The sequence below is a fragment of the Anoplophora glabripennis genome, unplaced genomic scaffold (genome assembly GCF_000390285.2).
Source record: "Anoplophora glabripennis isolate ALB-LARVAE unplaced genomic scaffold, Agla_2.0 scaffold567, whole genome shotgun sequence".
In the NCBI taxonomy this organism is placed as follows: Eukaryota; Metazoa; Arthropoda; class Insecta; order Coleoptera; family Cerambycidae; genus Anoplophora; species Anoplophora glabripennis.
In genome coordinates this window covers 150,106-168,392 of record NW_019416646.1, presented here as the reverse complement: position 1 = coordinate 168,392, position 18,287 = coordinate 150,106, and the positions used below count along the sequence as shown (strand labels likewise).

The following is an 18,287-nucleotide window of genomic DNA, read 5'->3' as shown; positions in this document are numbered from 1 at the left end:
TTATTTTTAAATTTAAGAAGAGGATTGGAAAAATGTGTTCGACTGGAAGGTTTGGTGGAGAAAACTAAAACTTAATTTAGATTAACGTTTTGCTATTTTTTTGTTTAAGAACTTAGTATTTATAATTCATTACATTTTTTGTAAGTTATTATTTTTATAATTAATTAATAATAATTAATTAATATAATTAAAAGTATTAAATTTATAGTGCCTGTATTTTTTCTTTGTCCGACTGGTATTTGTTTTCACTTTCATGGCAATCTTTTATCTGCTTATTATAATTTTCAATAGACATTTGTCGTGTTCAAATTTGGTATATGGGTATTTTAATGGGTGTTGAATAGCCTGGTAATATTATCTTTTTAATAAAAAAATGCCTAATACTACTTTCTGGAAAAACTACCCTTTTAAAAAATCGTAGTAGGCAGGGTTTTGTGACATCAATAAAATGATTAGTAGAATATAACCTCCTTTCAGGGTACTATTTGTAAATAAATTGCGGAAAGTCCACAGCCTTTAAACAGAGGTGTTAACCTGAAAAACGGGACACACTGCATAAAACCAATTTAGAGTTGACTTTTTCTCTAATAAGATTTAAATTATTATTGAGTAATTTTTTACTCAGACTTGGTTTTTAATTAACTAAATATTGAGTGCAAAAACAAATCACTCATAAATGATTAATTAGGATATACAGTGTTGAAATTAATTCACTTCGCGGAGCTTCTTCCTGTCCTGGCTGAGACCCGCCAGCTGAGACCCGCCAGCTGAGACCCGCCGCCGCCGGCTAAAGCCTGTTCTCCTGGCGATCACGCTTTTCTGGAACATCTAACGGGCCCCTATCAACTGTGGTCGAGATTACAGAAGCAATATGTAAGTGGTGCTATCTTCACGGAGTCATTTAAATTACTCGAAATTAATAAACTATCACTATAAAAAAGATAACGTGGGTACATCTGCACAAAAGAATTTCGTTACTGCCTCGTCAGAGTATTTCGTGCACTTGTCCACTTTCGGCTGGCGTAGCAAATGCAGATTCGCGGAGATAAAGATACGTTGTTGCGGTAGCGTCAGCGGGCACGAAGCAAGGGTGCCTGAAGGCCGCTACCGTGGAGCTGGACGAAAACTCGGACGGGTGCTCCCTGTCATTTACATAATGACGATGATAACATATTAACTGTCTCAGCTGCGCGGCCGGCGGCAATTAGTATCGCGCGTTCGCCAGATCTCGATATAGCCGGCCGAGCCGCTGACCGGCTATGATGATGATGCCAAGACCTGACCGTTTTGTTCAATTAGTGGCGTGTGTGTGTGTATGAATCGCGGCCGGGCCTGTCACCTCACGTCACCTGGGCCCAGTGGCAGAACAGTCTCAAATTATCACCCTGACATGCCCCAATGGGTCTATGTACAAAAATTTGGAGACTTTGGAAAAAAAAACATGATCAGATACCTAGTTCACCGGTCGTGCATAAATTCTGATCACGGTATCGTTTTTAGCTGGTCAAAATACGTCGAAAATGATATGTTAGATCTTTGGGTTTGGACTTTTTTTATAAGCCTGATATTCTATTAATTAAAATAGCAACCCCTAAATAAAGGGTTCCTCACGGTAAGTGGCCTATTAGACGTTTCAGAGGAACCGAAGACAATATGACTCTGAAATTCTGTTTACGGGGGTTATCAGATATGTTCTCAATGAAAATAATGCCATCAATGTAGCACTACCGGTTGTACCGGAAGTAGCTGTCAACTTCGTTATTTTAAATGGAACACCCTATATATTATTGCATTATCAACAAGATAAATTAAAAAATAAGTCGAGATAATCGTCATTTTACAAAAATTTTGACAGATGCAAGCGTTTCGAAAATTCCTTATATCTTTCTTCGTTCTGGGAGCTTTCACTTTCGGAATACACAAAGATCATAAGATACTCTACCTTCCCCTGTCAAAATTACCCGAAGAAAATTATACTAAGTGTCCCATTTTTCTCGCTACATTTTGAAAACTTAAAACCGACAAAACTTTTTAAATTCAAATCACACCCTGTATCTTTCTGCATCATATTATAGAAAATCAGATTATCTTTTCACCTATATAGGCAGTGTAGGAGTTACGAAATATCATCAATTGTGCAAATATTGGTACTGTTATTCAGTATTCTAGTATTTGCTCGACGAGAAAAATGTAAAATAATTATTCTAGCAATTTCGACATTTTCTATATTTTTTATAATGCCCTGTATATTTAACTACAAGTTTGACCACTGGTCAAGGCATCTCGACATAAGTGACATTTTTTTATACTAGAATAAACAATAATTATAAAACTATCAAGTGTACAGTGCCCCATCTCCACGGAATACACTACATACCGTAATAGTAAAGTAAATTAAGGGTTAGTGATTACTGAAAAAAAGTCATGAAATATAACGTCAAAAACCTATTTTTACATTTTTCTACGTTAAAAATGAACTAAAAATGATTTTTATTTCTTGTACAATTGCCCTTTGACTGTGCTGTTAGTGCTTTAACAAATTAATTTCTATTAGCCCATTAAACATATTTTATAGAATATTATAACAATTAACAATTATTTCAATTTTACTTTATATTTCTGTCAACTCTAGTGATACAAAAGTGGGTACGTTATTAAACCCGACTTTGAAAANTCATATAAAACCTTTTACCACTCTTACTTTAAATAAAACTACTTAGGGTACTTTCCTCTTAAGCAATTTCGACATTTTCTATATTTTTTATAATGCCCTGTATATTTAACCACAAGTTTGAACACTGGTCATGGCATCTCGACATAAGTGACATTTTTTTTTACTAGAATAAACAATAATCATAAAACTATCAAGTGTACAGTGCCCCATCTCCACTGAACACACTGTAGATACCGTAATAGTGAAGTAAATTAAGGGTTAGTGATCATTGAAAAAAAATCATAAAATATAACGTCAAAAACCTATTTTTACATTTTTCTACGTTAAAAATGAACTAAAAATGATTTTTATTTCTTGTACAATTGCCCTTTGACTGTGCTGTTAGTGCTTTAATAAATTAATTTCTATTATCTCATCAAACATATTTTATAGAATATTATAACAATTAACAATTATTTCAATTTTACTTTATATTTCTGTCAACTCTAGTGATACAAAAGTGGGTACGTTATTAAACCCGACTTTGAAAAATGTAAAATAATTATTCTAATGAAGATATTTTGAACTTTTTTTGTATCTATGGAACATTCACCCTGAATCAAAATTATTAGCTGTATTTCTATAATTTGGTATTTTGCAACTGAAACAGAACAATTAATGAAATGATTTCGGTTCGTTTCCTTAAAATTGTTCTCTAATTTTTAATGTTTTTAAAGAATAGCAAAAACAATAAATAATATAATTTCAAATAACTAATAAATGAATTATCATAACTTTATGATATTTGGAATGCAGTTGAGAGGATACTATAATTTAAAATATTAGCTACTATACATTTCATTGTTTTCTTAATGAAAGGATGCTTATTTGCTCTTTATTGTACTTGCGGCTGCTAAAATTAGAATCCCAATGGAAGAAAATCTTATTAGGTATTATTTTTGTGTAAATATACCCCCTCATTATTTAAAAGATGCAACAAACGTGAAACAACGCTCCTTATTAATGTAATTATGAAAAAATAAAAATAATAATGTGCTACAAAGAACGCTATTGTATGTAATGGCCGAGTTTCATTCGCGTCCAAATCAAATTTTGCAAAATACCAAATTATAGAAATACTGATTCATGTTGAATGTCCGTCCCATGGATATAAAATAAATACAAAATATCTTCATTAGAATACTTATTCTGCATTATTGTCGAGAAAGTACTTGATTCTTATAGAATACTGAATGGCAATACTAACATTTGATGATATTTTAACGTATTCTTGAAAATGTAAGTAAACCGCAAATATCTGAGAAAATTGAAACTGTAACCCCTGCAGTGCCAATATCGGTGAAATGAGAATTTGATTTTCTATAATATGGTGCAGAAAAATATAGGGTGTTCCATTTGAATTTAAATGAAACACTTCGTATAATTTTCTTGAGGTAATTTTGTCAGCGAAAGGTAGTGCATCTTATGTTCTTTGTGTATTCCGAAAAGCAAGTGAAAGCTCCCAGAACGAAGAAAGACATAAGGAATTTTCGAAACGCCTGCATCTGTCAAAATTTTTGTAAAATTACGATTATCTCGAAAACATTTAGGTACACATTTTGTCGATAATGTAATAATATACAGGGTGATTCAGAACTTATCCAAAAAAAAAAAATCTGGATGTACAGGGGACCCTTACAAATACAATTTTGTAAAGAAAAAATCAAAAAGGTCCGTTCGAAATTGATTTAAAAATACACTTCTGCACGACACTGGAAACTGGTCCACTGTAAAACCTGACCTCGCACAATGAGACCGGTATGGCGGCGTGATAAAAACGGACAAAAACTTTCGCAAGGAAAGAAATATGTAAATAGAATTTTATCGCATCTATTTTATATCAGCAAATTCAAATGCTTTTGATTTTATTAATTATTAATAAAAATTTGTGTTTTTAATTAATAAAATCATTTGACATACCCGATGCTGCAACAGCAATTGTTCAAAATTGTATCCACTCACGTGTAAACACATTTGGGTCCGTCACTTTCTACGAACTAACACAAATGATGTCTTGTTTCACCATAACACAAACGTTTCACCATAAATTAAAACGATATCCATCAACTCCGAGTACACGCAAACCATTTTTGACACTAACTACCCATTTTTGACACCAACTACTAAAAACCTATTATAAAAACCACAGATAACAGGTAAATATCGCAACGACGATTGCAAAATCCGAATTCAGTATTCGGAGTCGATGAGGCCACGTGGCGAATGATACTAGAGACAACAGTTGTTCAGCTAAGTAGTGGTTTAATGTGCTATAACTTCAATAATTTTTTATCAGAAACTATAAGGATTTTACAAATTTTTTTTTTACAATATTGACTCCATTTCTTATGCCGCATCTATTCCCAAATTTTTTTGGATAAGTTGTGAATCACCCTGTATAGGGTGTTCCATTTAAAATAACGAAGTTGACAGCTACTTCCGTATAACCGGAAGTGCTACATTGATGGTATTATTTTCATTGAGGAGAACATATCTGATAACCCCCATAAACAACATTTCAAAGTCATATTGTCTTTGGTTACTCTGAAACGTCTAATAGGCCACTTACCGTGAAGAACCCTGTATTAGGAACCAAACTTTGACTAAGAGTAGCACTACCGGAGACTACATCTTCGCACTCGAGTTTTTTTTAGGTGCCAGTGTAATCTTTGGAGCGTTCCCTTTGCCGTGTTCTGTGCGCGATTATGGGCGGAGCTGTCTCAGATGCAAACTTATTTCTGTCAGGTCTAGAAATTATTAAATTTTTATGTATGCTTAAATGTTACTATCTGCAGGTATGCCTTGGAAATCGTCCCTTACATAAAAAAAAGTGAAAAGTTGTGGCCGCAGATGACGCGCCATCCGCTTTTTTGTATGGCTCAATTTTTTTTTTAGTAAACAGAACAAATGCTAGTTCAACTTCAGATTTTACCATTTATTCTCCACTTTAAACGGTTTTCTTTTTGTGCAAAGGTAGTTTTTCCCGTATGTAAGTGTTAATAAGTTCCAATAAACATACTAAAATAGCTCCTCAATGCCATTACAATGAAATAAAGGACATGGTGGTAACATGGAGCACTGACATATATTGTGAGTTACATAACTTCACATTTTGATAACCATCGATCTGTGCAAACACTTGTAAATAAAGCCAGCCCAATTATCGATGGAGTCAGCGCACAGCGGTTCCAAAAATATTTCTTCGTATTATCGTTGTATGCCAGTATTAATAGGTGTTAATAAAAACTTGTTTGCGAAACGTATTTCTGTCAGTATTCCGCACCCCGATTTATTTATTCTCTTACTCTTTAAATACCCTTTCCAACACCCTACGTAAAATAAAGTGTGTAATTGTTGTCTTTATTCTTCATTGTTTAAAAGTGAAAATAAAATATACAGCGTGTTTCCGGACGGGATACCGCATTCGTTTGAACTTGTTCTATTGTTGATTTTCCGAGAATGCATCATCTTGACAAAAAAATTCGCTTATTTCGGAATGCCTTGATCAAACCTGTTTTAAAATATACAAGCTGTTCAAAAATATAATCTTTCTTTTTTGTCAAAAACTAACAACGAGGTTTAATTAAAAAAAAGGAAAATCACTTTTCAGTAGAATATGATTATTCAAATTTTAAGTAATTATTGCTAAGGACACGTTTCTGTAAATGTTAAAGTAACAAATCCAGGTATACTTTGACTTGTAGTAAATATACTAGTTCACCAGATTAAGGCTAAAAAGATATAATTAAACGTCTTTAGTTTGTGGACAGCTTTATCATATAAAACCTTTTACCACTCTTACTTTAAATAAAACTACTTAGGGTACTTTCCTCTTAAGCAATTTCGACATTTTCTATATTTTTTATAATGCCCTGTATATTTAACCACAAGTTTGAACACTGGTCATGGCATCTCGACATAAGTGACATTTTTTTTTACTAGAATAAACAATAATCATAAAACTATCAAGTGTACAGTGCCCCATCTCCACTGAACACACTGTAGATACCGTAATAGTGAAGTAAATTAAGGGTTAGTGATCATTGAAAAAAAATCATAAAATATAACGTCAAAAACCTATTTTTACATTTGTCTACGTTAAAAATGAACTAAAAATGATCAGAATTTTTTTTTATTTCTTGTATAATTGCCCTTTGACTGTGCTGTTAGTGCTTTAATAAATTAATTTCTATTATCTCATCAAACATATTTTATAGAATATTATAACAATTAACAATTATTTCAATTTAACTTTATATTCCTGTCAACTCTAGTGATACAAAAGTGGGTACGTTATTAAACTCGACTTTAAAAAAATTAGAATTTAGAATATTTATTTAATCAATCTTAGATATTTTCAATATTGTGGAAAATAACTTTCCTAAAGCAAACATCTCTCTATAGACTATTACATCATCAATATTTATGTAGATATTGCACGAAGTTCAAGCAGAACGTTTGATAGTATAAAAAAGTACATTCATGCAGGTTGTAATGCATAGAAAATAAAAAAATAAATTAAATAAACTTTTCTACAAAATATTTGTCTGTTTCTAGGTAATCTCGTCTATCGACAACTTGTTCTACAAAACGACTACTAATTCCCGATTACATTACATTAAATTAGCCCCTCGTTCAGTCTCCCTTAGGAATTTTCTGAAACTGAAACCGTTCGGCACGCCACTGTTTAGACCCCTGACTGATACCACCGGCCCCTCTGAGGCACCTGCCACCTAAGCACGAAGGCTTCGTGGTCAACACGGCACTGCGCCCATATTATGTCAACTCGTCAAATACCGCTATCAGCGGTTGTAGAACATCGTGTAAAATTTACGTTTAATAACACTACGAATAAGGAGTAACATGTGTTGATCGTTTTTAAAAAAAAACTCCGTCGGGAATCAATTCTCAGTTAATCGGGGAGAAATCTTTTGCTTTCATTGTAATTGGGAACAAGCAAGTGAAGAAAAATATTTCAACACATAATGCAATTATTAAACAATTATCCAAAAAAATCTGGGAATCTTGAAAAATGTCAATATCGTAAAAAATTCTGAAATTCAATTTTAGTATTATCGTTGTTGCGATAATGTTTACATTAGTTTTTCAAGTGTCAAAAATGGCTTACATGCATAGCAACTCGGAATTGATGGATATTGTTTTCATTTATAGTGAAGCAAGACAAAATGCTTTAGGAGCTTCTCGTCTATACGCAGAACGATTTCCCGGTAGACATATGCCAAATGCAGCAGGTAGTGGCAACCGAATCGTGAAAGAGATAAAGATCCATGGCGTCCAGGCGTTACCACCGAGATCCAGGGCGTATTAAAGCAGCTCAGGATCACAGTTTAGAGATTGTTGAAGAGAATATCCGATTAAGTACCAGGCATATCACTCAACAAGTACAAGGAGTGTTCCAATCAACAGTGTAGCGTATCGTACACGAGGACTTTTGGATTTCTTTTTGTAGGGATATTTAAAAAATGAAGTGGACACTATTGATGGTTTACGTGAACGTATCATGGCTGCTGCCAATAACTTATGAGTTCAAAATGGACAAGAACCAGAAACATTTGTACAAACTGGGTAAGACAGGCTCAAATGTGTTTACACGTCGGGAGACAAAATTTAACGACAATTAATTTGACGTTTTAATTAATAAAATTATTTGACATACCTGATGTTATAACAGTTGTGGTCCTCTGTACATTCAAAATATGTTCTGAATCACCCTCTATATATATGAAAAAGGCACTCTACACGAAATTTCTAAAACAGTAAGCCCTATAAATAAATTAAACGTTTAGTACTGCATTTCTCAATATGTCAGTTTCCAGCTTAGGAGTTTCCTTTCGTGTCAAATTCGTGCAAGTGTGTTTTAAAAATTGATTCGACGTCTAATGATTTTGGCTAATTTATTAACATATCAAAACAATGTTTATCCAGGAATTGGAACGCGAAGCACGGATCACTGACTGAAAATGTGCAGTTATTTAAAATTAAAATTAACTACCCCCGCGAAATATAGCATCTACGGTATGAATAGTATTTTTCTTTCAAAATCATTCTCGAAAACGTTATTACTCTAATAAAATACATAGGCTATATGCTTACAGGCAATTTTAAATTAAATTTGCACATGCATTATTAATAGCAGCTTCATTGGATGGCGGAAACAGTGAGCAGCACACAAGCACGTTTAAATAAATTCGTGGCTTCCAACCTTTTATAATGTTACTGGCGGCCTAAAGAGTGTGAAATGCTAGATTATATGGTTTAACTTCAACATTTAGTGATATAATGGAACACCGGTTGACTGTAACAAAATATTTTCATTATTAATTCAAATTTATGGAAGCTTAACGGTTGCATGGTATCCATTAAGCAGAATTATCATATTCATATTATTCTGTTTTAATATGATTTAAGATACTGTTGCTTATACGTATAATTAGAAGCCGGCTTTATTTTAAGGACAATAAGAATAATGAAACTAAATTATATTTAATATACTTTAAGTTTTAACTTTTGTCCGCCTAGCTTAATAGGTATTAAAAAAATTTAAATCATAACAGTTTGATTAATGACCGGCTAGGAGATTAGGCCATGATATTTTATTCGAAAGACAGACTAATAGTTGCGCCTGTTTTCTGAGAAAACATTGAGGAACCATGTAATTTTAAAAGCAAATTTCGCAATTATACTTTTTGAACAATACTTGGAAATAATTGGGTGATACTTTTTATGATAAAGCTTTTGATTACGTGATTTATGAGGTAACACGAAACATTTATAAAGTACGAATTAAGTTCCGTTCAGTTGTGGTGTGCATAATATTTAAAATTTACTGTAATTCTAGACATTTCGTCCTGCTAAAATTATCTGATGCATAAATTTGCCTACATAGTATTGGTTACACAAAACTGAAACTCTATACAATTCTACGTATGATATATTTCTTCTAGAACTGTTTCAGACATTTGCTTTGTAGATATACTTAAACTGTACAGCGAAATATTTTTTAATAGTAGGGGAGCCCACGATGCTAAACGGGGATTTACTCGAGCGTCGTAGGGACCGATTGGATTTTGAAGATTAGATGGTAGAAAGAAAAAAAGGTTATATGATGTATACCCTTTTACCGGTGGGGAGAGCGCCTACAGGCTTTCAAAAATGTAAAAAAACAGTCGCATGGAAATACTCGAGCGCATCAGATATTGATAGTGTATATGCCATGCCCTACGTGTCTCCGATAACGGAGATATGTTATTCTGCCGATCTGGATGGTCATATGGAAAGGTTAAATATGGGAAGAAAAAAAAATTTTTCTCGAGCGCGTCAGATATTCAGAGGGGATGTTAAGTGAACCCGAACGAAGCTCCCATTCAAAAGACTGACGATTCGGATGTGACGCAAACTTGTGGCAGCTTTTTGAAAATACAAAAAAAAATCGCCATTTTGAAATACTCGAGCGCGTCAGATTTTCATATAGACTTGATGCCCTGTTCGTGCTGATCCATAATCTGACGATTATTTGGAAGGGTTTTCTTGATCTGACAGTTTGAAAAAAAAATAACATGCAAATAAAAACAAATAATAAATTTTGTTGAAATTTGTAAAAAAAGTTTTTTATTTTATTTTCTGCACATGTAAATCTATTTCTTTTAATTATAATACATATAAACACATATAATATATACTTTCGGTAATCTCTTTCTCTGATAAAATTATAGTAGGGGAGCCCAAGCGGGGATTTTGTATGTGACCTGAGCTGAGCAGTTTAATATTAGGGGAGAATCTTTGTACTATGTTAAGTACTTTTACCAAATAGGGTCCCTCAATATATAGTGTTCATGACTTTTAGTTGTCTTTTACTCTAACGTGTATTATGTTGTAAAGCAAATTTTATTGTTAGATCTACGTGTATTTCTATATATCTAGTGCTTTAGTTCTATTTTTTTAAATTGTTCTTTTTATTGTGTTCCTTGGCTAGCTACTATAATATGTTATGTATTAATTAATGTAGACCAATAAATTCTATTCTATTTTGATTATATTCTATAGTGACGTATGTCTAGGGCAGTCGATCAGATTAGTAAAAAAAAATCGATCCTCAAAAAAACTCGAGCACATCTTATTTAAACAAAATAAGTTAGTTACATGCAGAAAACAAAATCCCTTTAATAATCTGATTTTTCCCCCAATTTCTACCTCGTAATACAGCTACCTGCAACTAGCGATTCGTCAGACTAATATCTCTCTGTAAACAGGAGTTCGTAGACCGTACACGCTATCGAACACTGACGCGCTTGAAGATTTTTTTGTAACTATTTTTTTACATTTTTAAAAATTTATACACGCTTCCCCCACCACTAAACAGGTATACATAACATAAACTTTTTTTTTAGCATATAATCTTCGCGATCCAATAGGTCGTCAGAGTTCTGGAGTAAAGACGCATTTAGCCCTCTGGGCTCCCCTACTATTACAGATGATAAAGAAATAAAAGGTAAAAAAATATATGGCCGAGGTTAATAAAAAACGATATTTTTAGTTTTTTTTATCGTTTTATTGGCAAAAATAAAAAATACGAGTCTCCTAAATTTGTCTTAAGAATCTATGATCAAGTTTTGTTGCATTAACTTCGGGACACCCTGTACATAATTACAGAAAGAATGATCAAAAATTAGATGTTTAATAACACATTAATAGCGATTTCCTGGTCAACGGTTAGATTTATCGGCTTGAACAAAGAGTACATATTTTTTTCTGATATTGTTTCTCTTTTCAATAATGTTTAAATTTCTGTGATGTCTAGCAAGAGAAAAAAGTTATGAACTAAGTGAATTTTGAGTTCTAGGTAAAGTGCCCTCTAGCGGCGCATAATGAAACTTTTCTCTGACTGGTCCAATAGAGCTTCATCTACTTAGTGGGTGTGCCAAATGAGAGACTAATCGAACATGAATTAAATAAGTTATTTAAATAAAAAAATAAAAAAAATGAACTTCGACAAGCTGTAACTTGCACACAATTGACAATTCGAAAAAAATTTCGTTACATACTGCTATTGTTTTAATCCATAGAATCACCTCCCGGAGTTTCCTGACGGAGTTTCAAAACCACATGTATTTCCCTGCAGCTGCACGCGCTAAACTTTATTAACGATTTTTGTTGCTTCGGCTTGTGGAAATCGGCAGATTATATTTTTCCCGTTATCCTTGAATTATTTCCTTCAAAATAAAAAAAAAATCGATCGCGCTCGAGAATGTCGAGGTGTCGTTTTTTTTGCAACTTTGTGACCTTCCGATTGCCTTACGTCACGCTCAAATCGTCAGATTATTGAAATGCACATTTTTCAGCATGTAATTAACCCATCATATCTTAATTTGACGCGCTAGAGTAAATCTCAAAATCCCCTCTAGGCCTCCCTTACTATTAAGTATCAATTCTATTAATTGAAGATTAATTTGTTCGATTCATTGACAGTTTGATATCAAACTAGAGAAATTCGTTGTACAATTAGACGATTAATTACAATATAACTGCTTCTCTGCATTGAAAGTAATGAGAATGTTTTTCCGTTTATTATTATAAGATTAATAATAAAGTTTATACAAATAAAGATCGGTTATTTTCTGGACAGACTTCGTATGTTTAGATGGTTTTAGAATTATACGTGACAAAAATTAGAAAGCGCTTTCCCTCTCGAATTTTAAGAATATTTATTTATATGAATCTTCAGATAATGAGGCTGTATTGAAAGATTTTGAGGGACATATGCGCCATTTTGAATATATTTTTCAGATCTCTACATTTATCTTCGTTACAGATCACTAATTTATATCGAAAAGATAGAAGCTATATTTACAAAATATATATTTCAAAAATGAAAAAAAAAACATAATTTTTGAAGAATCATGCATAAGCAACATGCAAACACAATATTTACGCCATTTTATTAATACAGAGTGATTCATTACTAATGGGACAGAGCTTAGCAGGTTGCTGACTTCAAAATAGAACCATTAAAACCAAACATGTCTTATTCGAATCTACAGGGTGTTAAAGTTGAAAAATTTGAATCGATTTTTTGAAATATCTTGAGCATCTTTGAACCGATTGTCTTAAAAATTTGTATATATGCCTATCTTTTTTTGAGGTGGTAATTACGAAATTTGTAACTATTTTGCTGTCAGTTCTAGCGGGCGCTACTTGTAGTGTCTTGTCATAGAAAAAATATATCAAAACTTGTTTGTTCCTCACAAATCTGAACCTCCAATAAGAAATTATTAAACCACGTCTAATTCTAAATAAAAAGAGTATACCTGTTAATAATAAAAAAACTTAACCGTTTTCGAAATAAAGACGATTTACAATTGTTTCAACATACTCCTTTAAATAAGAAGACTTAAATAAAATAGGCCGCTGTCAATGAAATGTCATGTATTATTTATGTTGATTCTAAGCAACTTACAAAGACTAGATAGTTTAGTTCTTCTTCGTTTGTGATTTTGTTTATCAAAATGTCGCGTCATAATGATTTTTTATTTGTTGAAATGAGAAGCATGGTATGTGTGTATGCCCAAGAAAATTATTGTGGTCATGCAGCAGCGAGGTACTTGGAGTTACATCCAAATAAGATACAACCTAATCTTGTATATTGTGTATACAAAATTTCATTTCAATAATTTCACTTGTTCAAAAGACATCATGTATCTAAAAGATGTAGGATTCAAGACCAAACGTTTACACAAGAAAATATCATTAAATTAGAACGACGAAAATGCTCTTTCATTTTTGATGTACTACCAAAACTAACACCTTAAACAATCGCTTCCAGTAGTTACTTATTTTGAAAATAAGCTCAAAATGATATCGCGGATGTATACAGGGTGTCCCAGAATATTTGGGCAATCTCTCGGATTTATAAAGGGGCCGTTAAAATAACATGACAAGTTCCTATAAAAAAAATTCCTTACGGAGATACCGGCCTCTAAAGGATGCCCCTGAAAATCATTTTTTTTAATAACATTTAAAAAACTTTGTATAATTTAACTATTTTTTAATACGATGGACAACAGATAAGACTCTTTAAAAATTAACTCATGAAAACAATTTGGCTTATATGGTTTTCCAGGGACGGACTAGCTGTAGCACGGTAACGTCAATTTTTTTACACCCTGTACGATAAAGACACAAAAATAATATTTTTAGATAGCTAGAACCTTAAACTAAAAAAAGGTACTCTTGGTTGATATCGTTAAAATGAGCTATTTTCGAGAAAAAAATAATTTTTATTTAATATGATATTTATTACATCTGTACAGAGAAACAACCGATGAAAGCATTCTTTCTGTGCCTATCTAAAAAATGACACCTTTATTTAATGTCGTTTTTACAGTACCTATCTCAGTCTGTCAATTAAGGATAGAGTGTGTCGAAACTTATGATATTTTCATTATTTTTTTTATTCCTCGGATTTATTTTATTTGCTGTAATGAAATTTACGTCCTTCGAAGCCAGAAGGCTTTATGAGGAACAATTTCCAAATCGAAGAATTCCCGACAGGAAAATCTTTGAAAGAGTGGATCAGCGATTAAGAGAGACTGGTAAAAATTACAATTTATGTGTTACTTGCATTAGTTTACTTTTTAAGTAGGTAATATGTAGAATTAAAATGCTGTAAATAATTTTAGGAACGTTTGCCAAAGCCGAACGCAATTGTGGAAATCAAATCAATCGCGGTGAGGTCGCTGAAGAAGATATCATAAGTGCCGTAAAGCAGATCCTTCAAAAAGTGTCCGGAAATTGGCTGCCCAGTTTAATTGCCCAAATCATACGGTTCTTAGAATCCTTAAAGAGCAACAATTGCATCTCTATCGCATGCATACAGAAAGTTCATGCACTTCTTTCCGCAAAGGATGTAATTTTCAAACTGGGTTTAGGTACTGTAACAATGCAAATTTCATCGGTCCAATTCTCTTTACGGACGAAGCAGGATTTTGTAAAAATGGAATCATAAACTCCCATAATTTACATTTATGGGCAGAAGCAAATCCACATGCTTCTATTGTGACGTATCATCAGCACCAGTTTGAACCCTATGGGCCGGAATCATCGGGCAACATTTCATTGGACCATTTGTATTGCCTAGAAGGTTAACTGGGGAACTTTATTTGGAATTTCTCCAAGACAACTTGCCGAAACTTTCAGACGATCTACCTTTGGCAATACGACATGGATGTGGTTCATGTATGATGCATTTTAGTCAGGCAGTTTTGAAAATCATTGGATAAGAAGAGGACCAGTGGCTTGGCCTCCTCGATCCAATAATCTGTGATTCGTAGACTTAGAGAATGCATAACACTAGGAGTTCAAGTTGAACCGACATACAAAAATTATGTAATAAAAATCATAGTTTTTTCTCAAGAACTGTTCATTTTATCGATATCAACCAAGAGTACCTTTTTTAGTTTAAGGTTGAAGGTATTTAAAAATATTATTTTTGTGCCTTTATCGTAAAGGGTGTAAAAAAATTGGCATTATTGGGCTACAGCTAAAGCGTCCCTGGCAAACTAAATAAGCAAAATTGGTTTCAAGGGTCAATTTTTAAAGTCTTATCTGTTGTCCTTCAAATTAAAAAATAATTAAATTACACAAAGTATTTTAAAAGTTATTAAAAAAAATTAGGGCCATCTTTTAGGGGCCGTTATCTCCGTAGGGGGACCCTCTACGGAAAATTTTTATAGGAACTTGTCATGTTATTTTAACATCCCCTGTAGGCTATTGATTATGCCTTAAAAAGGGGTACTAAGGAACTACAACGTTGTTGGGTTTCTATTGCATGAATCGTTCAAATGGTTATTCAGAAAGAAAAAAACGCGGAGTGCTATTAAATTAGAGGGTGGAAATTGGCGATAGGGGTGAAAATTCAACCCTTACGGTTTTTTGAGCCTACCTCGAAAACGAAGGCAAATTTGAGGGTATTGCATAGGAAAAATTTTGTAGAAAACAAGAGGTTGTAGAGTATTTTTGGATGATAATTGACTGATATATTGCCGCTCAAACTTAGTCAATTTTTCGATTTCCGTCGTGTTTACCCTTAAACGTTTTAATTCTCATTTTTTGCAAAAGAGGAAAGAAATAAGACGTTCAAGGGTCATTAAAAATGAAAAAACCGCGGGGTGCTATTAAAGTAGAGGGTTGACATTGAAGATAGGGGTGAAAATGCACTTTTGCAGTTTTTTAAATATAGCACGAAAACGAAGCAAAATTTCGGTATAGTTCATAGGGAAAATTTTGTAGAGAATTGAATTTCCCATCGAAATGGCTTATTTAAAAAATTTAAAAGAAAAATTTTATGCAAAAAATCCTTAATAAACAATTTTAAAAAAAGAAAAAAAGAAAATTTTCTGATTTTTTGATTTTTTTAATAAAATAATGTAGTAAAAGCTTGAGAATTTTGTACAATAAAATTTATGACAACAGGAGAAACTCTTGTTTTTGACTTTATCGAAATATGTCACTCTTTATAAAAAGTTCTGCCCCGCGAAAAAATGACTGTCATACTCAAGAGAGAAGTACCATTATTTATTATTTTACACAACATTTTTATAAAACAAATCTGTTAATAACCTCAAATAATGTCTTAATTCAAATTTTAAAATCAAAATTTTAATTATTGAGGTGGGAGTGACATAGAGTAAAAATCAGAATTGGTTTTTAATGACCCTTCGAACAAGTTATGTGAAGAAAATCTTGGAACGTGTTATTTCCTTCCTCTTTGAAATGAGAATGAGAACGTAAAGGGTAAATGCGACGAAAATCGAAAAATTGGCCAAGTTTGAGGGGCCATATATCAGTCAATTTTCATCCAAAAATACTCTACTTATTTTGAAGTAAATTATATCTACTTTTTTTTTCTATGAAGCAATGCCTATACCTGTCTCTACTCAAAAAAAAAACTAGAGGTAAAAAAGTAAAAAAAAAATCTGAAAATCGAATTTTTTGCTATTTTTCAAATTGTTTATTAACGATTATTTTGCATACAATTTTCCTATTAAATTTTTTAATAAGCTATTTCGATGGGAAATTCAATTCTCTAAATAATTTTTCCTATGAACTATAGCGAAATTTTGCTTCGTTTTCGAGCTACAATTAAAAAACTGAAAGGGGTGCATTTTCACCCCTATCTCTAATTTCCACCCTCTAATTTAATAACAATCCGCGGTTTTTTTATTCTAAATAACCATTTGAACGATTCATGCAATAAAAACCCATCAACGTTGTGGTTCCATACCATATGACATAATCAATAGCCTACTGCATAAATCTAAGAGATTGCCCACATATTCTGGGTCACCCTATATTTTATCTGATTTGATTAATTGATTGAACATTTTCATCCATCTGGAACAAAAAATACGCACAAGAATTTCTCGGCACGTGAAAGTCAACTTATTACAAAACAATTCCCCGCAAAAAAATCTGTTTACCGGCCGACTCCTATGCTATTAATTCTAAGACTGCTCGCGCCGTCCAAGCGTCCGGACAACAAAACCAAAACTCCCATACGGAGTGAGTGCCCAGTAGGAAATACTTTACCAAGACTCATAACGTAGGGACACGCTGTTTGTTTTAGGACGCCCCGCGGACCACGGGCCCCCCGTGGGGCTCCAGCCCCCCTAAAAGCTACTCCTTATCAGATCTCCACATGATGACAATTCCAATTCGGTCGCAGAACAAACTAGCCCACATTCAACGGCGGAACCGCCGCCGTCACCATCGGTCGTCCTCGTCCCGGTCACTAGGATAGCAAAGGACGAAGGTGCGCGTGAGGTAACTTCGTCCTTACACTGTAAATTAAATTTCTAGAACACTAATGTGGAGTCCGATGTTTGGCGCCTTTGTAATAATTTTACTACAAGCCATAATACGTTTTTCATATCGTACTTGTCATGACTGCGTCTCGGGCGCAAGAATGCGCGATAAAGAATAAAAATGAAATATTTAAACGTTTTACTTTGTTGGGACGGCATTTTTGTGCAGGCACCGACATTAAAAAGGAATAATGTCGGAATGGTTTATTGTTTCGTTTGTTTTTTTGTTTTTTCTCCTCGTGTGGAGAGCATGTTTACAATATTGTCCCACGGCTAAGTAAGGTACTAAATAGGTTTCTTTCTATTTCAATTAGATCAAAATTAAATACTTATAGGGTTTTATACTTACAGCCTGGTGTTCCAAAGTGTTCAAGTGCCGTAGGTAGAAACATGAAAAAAAAATACATAACATATTATTTAAAATAAATAATATAAAGTAGGTATAATTTTATCTACGGTCTACATAAAAAATTGGTCACAAATCACAGATTCTTTAGGTGAAAATAATAGGGCTTTTCTTATGCCATTTGCAAGACATAAAAAAGGTTTTTATTAATAACTAAAATATTCAGTTGAAATTTAAACAAACATAAAAAATTTAAATGCAAACATTTAAATAAAAATAAAAACATGCAAACAAAAATAACAAAAACTAATTGATAACATAAAATAACAAAAAAATTAAAAAATATATC

At 32.8% G+C, this 18,287-nt stretch overlaps 1 protein-coding gene across 1 annotated transcript in view; it reads right to left on the bottom strand.

Moving 5' to 3' along the window:
• LOC108913447 (ankyrin repeat domain-containing protein SOWAHC-like) overlaps window positions 1-17,971 on the bottom strand; it is a gene marked incomplete at its 5' end in the record, with an annotated part of 45,338 nt that extends 27,367 nt beyond the window's left edge. Inside the window, 2 exons of the mRNA XM_018719003.1 lie at window positions 13,100-13,102; window positions 17,942-17,971. Coding sequence (XP_018574519.1) covers window positions 13,100-13,102; window positions 17,942-17,971 — 33 coding nt within the window. The remainder of the gene's footprint in view (window positions 1-13,099; window positions 13,103-17,941) is intronic.
• Between the last annotated feature and the right edge of the window lie 316 nt (window positions 17,972-18,287).